Source organism: Merops nubicus, unplaced genomic scaffold (genome assembly GCF_000691845.1).
Source record: "Merops nubicus isolate BGI_N331 unplaced genomic scaffold, ASM69184v1 scaffold20568, whole genome shotgun sequence".
NCBI lineage: Eukaryota > Metazoa > Chordata > Aves > Coraciiformes > Meropidae > Merops > Merops nubicus.
Genome location: NW_008628007.1, coordinates 34,582 through 44,317, shown reverse-complemented (window position 1 = coordinate 44,317; position 9,736 = coordinate 34,582). Strand labels below are relative to the sequence as shown.

The following is a 9,736-nucleotide window of genomic DNA, read 5'->3' as shown; positions in this document are numbered from 1 at the left end:
AGGGAGAGGGGAGGGGAAGGGAGAGGGGAGGGGAAGAGAAGGGAAGGGAAGGGAAGGGAAGGGAAGGGAAGGGAAGGGAAGGGAAGGGAAGGGAAGGGTCTGAACTGCCTCAATCATCACAATTCCTGTGGTGTTCTGTGCAAAACAAAAGCCATAAAGGAGATGACAGGTAAGGCATTTCAGTGTAGAGATGTGGTGAAAGACATCATTTCATTCTGTTGTCTCACCTACATTTTGTCTTTTTAAAAATATAATTCATTTTATTTTTAGGAATTTGGTTTATTTCTATGTTTCAGTACAATTAGTAGGATGTCTGTGATTATTCCTTTTTGTCCAATCTTATGCCCTGATTGTTGATTTCTTTGTATTTGTTGGCTGGATTTTTACCCAATCCTTTTTCTCTGAGATTCCATTTCAACACTTCCTGCTCTCTAAAATTATCAGGTCTCTGGGTGTCTGTTTGAATAGCAGATCACCTTCTGTGGTCTGCAGCTTCTCTGCTGCCTAGCAGAATATTGATTTTTCTTTTGCAAAACGCACTGTAGGAAGAGAAGTGCAGAAATCAATATTTCATTAGACAGACCAACAATGTCTGATCCACAGATCTAGGACACGGACTAGACACCATAGGATTAGGGTTCTAACAAAAGGCAGTAGTATCATCAGAAAGGAAGCAGTCAAGGCATAGAGCTGGGACAGAAGGAGTTTCTTTGTTGGCATGAGCACAGGCTCCTTGCAGCAATGTGTTAAATGCAATGACAATGTGTCATTTCTCATCTGTACCATGTACCAGTTGTCATCCGAACTATGGGAGAAGGCTGAAGCTAGAAGCAAGCTCAAAAACATCTCTGCTGTCTGCTGGGGTCAACCCTCCTCTCTTGCTCACCTTCTACTCTAGCAGAAATTTTCATCCACACAGCTTAGACAGTTCACATAAATGTTCTGGGTGAGAAAATGCCTCTCTGATCCCAAACAGACTATGGACAGGACTTTTTATTCCTTTCCTGTCATCCAGAACAAAAGGCAGAATCTTAGCTGCATGGGTACAAGTGCTTTAAATAGTGAATCCTTGCAGATCAGCGCATTTTGCTTGAAGAAGTAAGAGCTCAGTCACATAAACTTCATCAGGCACAACTGAAGGGATGATGCCCTGGCAGAGGAGAAAGTGGACATGGACAGAAAACAGAAGACTTGTCAGGCAGAATGGCCATAGCTAGGGATGATTTCTATCTGTGTCTAATGTCACCTCACAGATATTCAGTAGATCTCAGAAGGCACCTACCAGGAAAGCAGCAAATGCAATCTAAAATGCCATTAACAACATAATAAGGAATATGGGTCAAATGCCATAAATAATTTCATCAAAAAGGAGAAAGACCAAGGCAGAAAAAGAGAAGCTTTTAGTTTTCATATCTCCTAAACTAAACATTCTTATTTTTTATATTCAAAACAACACTTGCATATTCAAATTTGTCTTTTTATCTTGAAAAAGCTTTAAAGGCTTAAAAAGAAGTTCAATAATCCAATTTCCTTTTAGTTTGAGTTCTGGCTGAAGTAAAACAATACTATTTTTTCCTTTGGAATTTTTAGGCTCAAGTGTGGCACATGGACTTACATCCACCACCACTGGGGATGAAGGACGTCCATCTACACCCATTTTATGCTTTTTTTTTGAGCTTAGGTTCCTTACCCCTTTCTTCCTCTTATAAAATTCTGATGTCAAGCCTCTGACAGAGACAGTTTCTGTGAATACATCTGAACGCTAATCAATTTGAGAACAATCTCAGATAGTCTCTAAGACATTGTTGAAAAAAATGTATGCTTCCATCTCAAGAGAGAAGAAGCACATGGGTAAATTAAATGCTTATCAGTCCATTAATAAAGGAAAACACAATGCAAAAGATTTTTACATGCCTTTGTGCATTTAATAATCCTGTTTTGTCTTTAGCTTTCTAAGCAGTAGTGAGAGATTTTTCACTGTCTATCTTTTCTAATAAAATTTCACAGTGTTCTGAAAAAGGCTTTTGATGCATGCTTGAGGAATTTGCTTGTCTGGTCTGAGACAGCCATGTGATATGGTAACATTTTAACATCTCAGTACAGAGTTGGTTCCCAGCTCTGTATTGTTTTCTAGAGGTTAGTATGTGAATGACTCATCTAGGGATTTGTTTTTTTACAGTCAACTGATATTCTTTACAGGTCAAAGGCCAAATATTTAAGTTCATGTGTGTAGTTGAAGAAATCTGTGAAATCTTGGCACTAATAAAAATTTTCAGTTAGATCCTTAGATCTAACTGTGGTGCAGAGGGAGTTTGTGCAGCTTTGCCATTGATTTCCAGTGGATTAGAAATCAGTCTCACAGAATCCATTATGTTAGCTTTTGATCTTCATGTAATTGTACCATTTCTACTGAAATGCATACATGTGTACTTTGGTTTCTTAACTTCATACTTAAACATCTCATCTGACTTTTTTTAGAGCATAGACATGCAAATTTTTTTTTTTTTTTTTCACAAGTTAAAGTTTACAGATTATTTTGTTAGTGATGCTGAATTGATGCTGGACATTCGCTGGAGGTGGATTTCATAGCATTGTGTGCATGGAATTTCATGGTCTCAGTACAACAGGCTCTAGATTCAGCTTCTAAACCTGGATATTCTTAGACTGAAAAAGAAACACCAATCTTTATTTAGTAAGAAGGTTAACTGCATATACATAAATATATATGTATAATGGCATGCATTTTTATATGTATGTATGTGAGTGGGTGATACAATTTCCCAGGAGACTGAAGCTGCAGTGAGGTTTCTATCGCCTGTCATATAAAATAAATAATCAGTGCCAATAGTTAGAGTAATGGTCAGCTTATTAGATTAGAAGAATGTCTCTTCTATGGGAAAGCCTGACTTTTCATTCCAAACATAATGGTGGCTGTCATTAAAAGAAATCCTTTACTCAGTATTATTGTGGATTTTATACGCTGTGCTGAGCTGTGTCTCACTGATCAGGCTGTTTTGGCTTTGTTTATTCTACAGACAGACTAAGGGTTGCTGCAAGTTAAATGTGCTGTTGAAGCAAGGCACGTGTAGAAAAAGACGTGCTTTGCCTTTCAGTCTGAACACCCAGGGTGAGGATTCTGTCTTACAAATGAAACCGATGTTACATCTCTTCTGAAGCAGTAAATTGGAGATAAGTCAGCCTCAACAAAAGAAAAATAAATGAGGACTCTGAATTATACAGAAATTCTTTTATTATATATATTATTTTTTAAAAAAAATAATTTGAGATTGTGTCATTTATTCAATGACTCATTATCAAATATTTCATTGTGGGCATTGTATACATATATCTTACTGAAGCTGTGGATAAGTGTTTAAAAAATAAGTGCTATTGATGGCTGCTTTTGTGATAGGTAATTAATAATTTGAAAATCAGAGTAATCATTAATTCAAACAGTGAACTATGGGCCCTGGAGCTTTACTTCAGGCATCTATCTTTAAGATCCCTCTGGCATTTGTTTAAGTTATTGAAGCAATCAAATCACCAAGATTTTGAGGTAATTTAAAGTGAGCTCTGTTTATAATTTAAAGGAGATATGAATCATAATATTCATAAAACCTAACTTTAAAACTACTGTAAATATTATTTAATACAATCAGTTTTTTAACACTGTTTATTAAGGTATCTAAACTTTTGATATTGCCTGGAGAAAAATTTAATTATGCACAGGAAATATGCAGCTTGGTGTAATTAATATTGACTAATCAACCTCTTTCTTTTTTACTTGCAGGAAAATATAAACATCAATGAAGCTTCCAGATGCTTGGTGAAACATATAATTGCTAGTGAGAGTGATCCAGTTCAGTCTGTTGAACCAGATATTATAAAACCACACTTGAATTCCTCCAAGATTGTCAGTTGTTCAGCTTGCTTTAAATCCTAAGAGACTTCCAGACTATTACAAGAGCTGAACAACTGTGATTCACCATTTATACTTTATCCAACGTACCAAGCCTGCCAAGATTGTCCATAAGCAGATTGCCATGTTCTCAAAAATATACTTAAAATTTTCCGTAATTTTTTATTCGCCAAAATTTATTATAAACTGTTCATTGATAGCAACTATTCAAAACTATTTTTAGCTACTGGTCAAATAAGACTCATGGTGTTGGCTGTGTTTTCCCAGGTGGGTAGCACCACCAGTGATATCAAAATCTATTTCTTTGCAATGTGGTTTCCAAAACCTTGCATTTGTCATGTGACTGCAGCAATACCCTACTTGTCCATTGGTCCTCTAACTTGTCTTCTTAATACCTTGATTAAGCAACTATTATAATTACATTGTTTTGTCACACCTTGAACTTGAATGATCTTGTTTCATATGAGGAAGATGATGATGACACTGAAAATATAGCTGTTCAGAAAGAGACAATAAGAGAACTCATAGTTAAATCTTCCCATTGCAAGTTTGGTCTCTTAAATCAAGTGACAGAACTGACCACAAAGCAACCTTTCACATCATTCAGCTCTCCAAAAGATCTCAGCTTCTGAGATTGAACCCTGATATTGGCTCCCTCTTTCTGAAGAATTGCATTCTCATGGTTGTTAGCATTGTCTTCAGATGAAGCAAAATGGAACAAATCAAGGGTGAGGGGTGACAAAACAGGGAATCAGAAGTCCAGTCTCACAGATGAAGCAGCTGAGAGTTTTCTGAAAGGTTATCTGTTCTAGAAAACCAGCATTTCCTCTGAAACGCATTCACTGGTTTTGCTCCTGCCTCTCCATCCTTCATGCCATGGATATCCCTATGTGTTTAAACTGTCTATATTCTATAAGTCCTTGCATGAGTCCTGCCATTATGTTAGAAAATTCATTATCCACTCTATAATGTAACAACTGAACTTTTCAGGAATGCTTCTGGGTTGAATAGCAGGGTATTTTCTTTCTGAGAACACCCTTCTGAAAAACACAATTGTAAGAATGATCACAGAGAGCAAAATGAAAGACTCCTAAGAAACACTCCTGGAACATGTGCAGAATTTGTTGAGCTGTACTATGGAAATTAAATGGTTGATACCGAGTCTCAGAAAATATGCAGACTGGTGGAGTCATTTAGATAAGTGTGTCTAGACAAGAATTCTGATATGTAGCCGCAAGCCCCTGTAAGACAAACTTTGCCTAGTTCCTGCCATAGACAGATCACTTGTGTTTGCTGTTCCTGCTCAGCCTTTTCCTTCCCAAACTGTGAACTTTTCATTCCCAAACTGTGAACTCTGTGGTGGGAGCTATCTTCTGAGATGAGCATCCCTCCTTAGCGATGGGTAACACCATGGAGGGGAGAAGGCAAAATCTCACAAAGTTTTGTATTTGCAAATGTTGCTGCAATGCTTCACTGAATATTTATTAGGAAATGAAGGAGTAAAACTCTCAAAGGATAGTAAATACGCATTGGGTAGGAAAAACAAACAAACAAAAAAAACATAATCCTCAAGCTGACCTTATCCTATGAGACCTGTGGGATTTGTGTGCCTCTGAAGTTCATCCTATTACTTGGCAATGTTAGGGTTACTGTTGGATTCGATGATCTTAAAGGTCTTTTCTAATCTAAATAATGCTATGATTCTATGATTTTATTGCTGAATAATCTGTCACTATATAGGCATTGGAGAGGAAAGCCGAGGACAGAAATGTAGCACTTTACGTGCTCTTCCTCAAGCCTTAAATTGATATATTTTTGTCACAGAATTTTAGAAGAAGAAAGCAAGTTTTATGGTTTTAAATATAAAAAACCAAAATACAGAATTAATACACACACACATAGTTGTAAGGATCCGTATACATCATAAGCTGGAGTCTTTCAAGGAGAGTAATTTTCAAGTTGTCTTGATCACAGTGTTATCCTTTAACACCTGTGTTAAGCATCCTTTAACTCCTGCTGTGATCTTGGTCAAATACCTTAACCTTTCTGCCTCAGTTTTCTCATCTGTAAAATAGGGATTGATGTACACACCTACCTCACAGCACTCCTTGAAAGTTACTGTTGGCACCGTGCTTTGAAGATATATGTTATACAAATGCCAAGCTCTATTACTGCTCAGAATGAAATATGAGTGCCCTCTAGCATAAATACATGGTGCTGTAATGCCTTAACGTTCTAAATCTGTCCAGGGCTTGTCTGTGCTGCAACAATTAGCTTCCATTATTCCAGCTCAGCTAACCTAGTCGAGTTTATAAAGCAATGTGTGACTGCATGGAATGATTAGATTAGCTTCAGATAGGTTGCAAGTTGGAACTGTGGGTGCACAGATGTCATGGTACTAGTTTAGTATCTCAGCAACAAAACTGCACTTCAGAACTAGAGCCAGGACAGCTATTTCAAATTTAAAACATTATTTAAATCAAGTCATATGGATGCTTTATTAAGGATAACACTTAATTCATACCTTGTGCCAACACTGTGGGGAACAGAAGCACCTAGATAGTCAGATGACTTCTAAAGGGCGAAATTTTCATGAGTTGAACCCCATGCTGGACGTAAATCTGGATGCCTTGGATGAAGCAGAAGTTGTCATTTCTTCCAAAAATTATTTTATGCTCAACTTGGAACAAGCATAGCAGTTACTAATGTGTTTTAACTATGGTCAGATCATTTGTCTTTGGTGGCTTCTAGCCAATGTTCATTAAGCATAATGGTAACGTCCACAAATGTTTGAAAGCTATGACTAGATATCTGGTATAACAGTGATTTTAAAAGAATTTTTAAAAAATTAAATAAAACACTTACAAGACATAGATTATTTTTTCTTCACTGTATAGTACAAGCTTGCTTTAAACTATGTACTCATCAAATGTTGCCCTTGTTTCCGTTGTGTCAAGTTTCACTGCAGTCATAGTTCTTGGGCATATTTTCCACCTCTGATAGATTGTGGGCTGAATTTGGCCAATTTCTAGACTAAGGATTACACAAGGTATAAGTTCAAAAGTCCTACACATTCACACAGTAATAATTAAACGCTAACATGAAGAATCAGGTCTCCTTAGGAGGTTACATAATTCCAAATGTTCATTTTTATTTGTACTGAAGTGATAAGAAACTGTCAAGTCTCTTTTTATGATGCAATAAATGTGTGAACACCACCTGGATATCTAAAAAATAGAGCCTTTTTAGAATGGGTTGTCATAGGCAGGCCAGAATAAAAGCTTTAATTTACAATTAATGAGCTCAGTTTATGCCAATACTCTTTCAGGAACAAATGTAAAATTTAATTATATTGTGTCAGTCCCTAACAGGTTGACTTTCCTTGGTTTTTATTGATACATTCTGTGCTGTGTCCTCTTTGCTGGTCATTAAGGATGAGGCATCTTAATTGCATGGCCATTTCAAAATGAAACATTTTCCCCTTCTGTCTACAATAAGTAATAAAAGACACAAATCTCAATTGCCTTCCAAGTGGGCAAAAACATTGAAAAGTGCATTTAAATTCATTTTCATTCTAGTTCTCCATAAATGCCTCTCTGAGTGTTCTAGCATCTAGATCCACAAGGTGATGTGCAGGTGAGGTGCCAGGCAATGAAAAATCAGCCCAAAATACCAGTGAAAAATTGTGACTGAGCATTTCCACCCTAAGGCTTCATTTACTAACTCAGCCACAACACAAGCAATGACAGGATCTCTTTCATTGTCCACCTTTGAAGCTCCATACAAACAACATCTCATGATTCTAAATATCTTGGGAAGCATATACACTTTACCGATAGGAAAATGGATGGAGTGGAAGGTAAATATTATTCTGCTATTCCAGAAAGATTATAATTTATGTAACCAAGTTGAGCTTTCAACAGAAAGCCGTTTGGACTCTGAAAATCAGGCGTTGCTCTTCTTGTGCAACATTATTTTAGCTCATCTATTTACATTTAACTTTTCTATTCAGGAATAGTTATTACAAATGTTACCTTGTATATGCAGCTTGAATTGTTGTACATCAGTATTTTATCTTCAGACTTTTTTTTTTTTTTTTCTTCTATTTTAACATAACTGACCATATAAAAGGGGGGAGAGAGTGGAAGAAGATGTATAAGTAGCAGTTTTGTTTTAATTCTTAAAACAGCTTTCTAGCTGGATGAAGTGAAATTGGTAAATACATGTGGGAAATGAAATTTTACATCAATTGCCAGGAAACAACCAGTGAAAATATATTTTACTTCACCAGTATTTATGTGTGTGACTTAAGGTTCTGTTGTAATAAAAGATGATATTTCTGACAAAATAGGGAATATGAGTGTTTTGTAAAATTAAAAATTAACAAATTAACAAACAAACAAAAATTTAAAAAGTAAGTACATACAAGTAGCCACAAGCTAATTCAACTTTCCTCATATGTAGCCAATCTGTGAGATAGGTAAAGACACAGAGAGAGAAAGAGCTAGATAGATACATATGTTTGATTGTTTTATTTAGACTATTTATTTTCTGTGCAACCTCTCTTTTAAACTACCCAGCTTAGTATTTGACATTGATTAAAGGGTTACGTATCTAAGACAGAAACTTCTCACCTTTTCTCCCTTCATTGTCCTAATTGATATGCAATTCCAGATGCAGCTTTATGGCTCCAGCTCTTCAAAGAATCTCTGTTCAAAGCCTGATTTTACAGGAAGAACTTTTGGCTCACAAATTGATACATCATCATTAACCACACGCTCAGTTTGTGGAAGTCTGGCTGGGTAATAAATGGCCTACATATGCAAATGGGGTAGCTGCATGCCTAGGATGTAGTAACTGCATGGTCTTCAGCTGTTGGGGCAGAGTGGTACCTATAGCAATGTTACACACTTGACCTTTCATGATTCCATAGAAATATTAGACTGTTAATTAAAAAAAAATAGAAAAAAAAGGGAGGAAAATTTAGAAAGGATATGTAGTGTGAGTCTGGCATTTATTTTACAGTTTTTACTTTTTCTGCAACAACAACAAAATAGCATTCTGGTTTCTTTGCCTTTTTTCATAATGCAGCCTGACATTCTCACACCTTATGGCTGGAGATGCTACAAGACCCACAAACAAATCCACAGCATTTAGTGACTCAGTTACAGCTACACTGACTGATCAGCTCATATCGAGGAAATATCTTTACACAATTTCAGAATATTAATTTCCTGAAAATCATCTCCTTTACAGTTGCAGTACATTAGCTCCCTAATTAAGACCAGAATTTCCGCATTTTGTGTTTCAAATGCAGAAATAATAGTTTGCAAAGATATGATATTCAACTGAGCAAAACCACAGCACGTGACTCCCTAGAGTAGAAATTAAGCAAATGAACATCTCCTGGTGGTAACTGTCTCTACGTGTCAATAGCTGGAGAAAATTGGTCTAGTCTGATATTTGCCCGGTTTCTTCCAGGAAATGAGCTTTCAGTTGAGACTTAATAGCTCAGTTCCACAGCAACTGATAATATTACAGAGTTTAAGTACTTTTAAGAGACAAGTTACAATTTCTTTCAGAAATGGCATCTTTGTTAAAGTTTTAAAAGTCTGAGATGCCTGCATATTTTCTTCGATACATAAAAGGTAATTTTGGGAAACTACCTCCCATGTTAGTCTATCCACTTATCTTTTCTTTTTGGAAGTGTATGTCTTTGGCTTTCATAGACTATGCAAGGAAAGTGCCAGTTCAAGATGTTCCTTTAGCAGAGACACTTCCACCACATCCAAAGTCCTGCAAAGGAGAAGAACATAA

At 36.3% G+C, this 9,736-nt stretch overlaps 1 protein-coding gene across 1 annotated transcript in view; it reads left to right on the top strand.

The window, feature by feature from the left end:
* Nucleotides 1-3,943, top strand: part of RAB38 (RAB38, member RAS oncogene family) — an 18,516-nt gene extending 14,573 nt beyond the window's left edge. The window contains exon 3 of the mRNA XM_008946546.1: nucleotides 3,791-3,943. Within this exon, the coding sequence (XP_008944794.1) occupies nucleotides 3,791-3,943 (153 nt within the window). The remainder of the gene's footprint in view (nucleotides 1-3,790) is intronic.
* The last annotated feature ends 5,793 nt before the right edge of the window (nucleotides 3,944-9,736 follow it).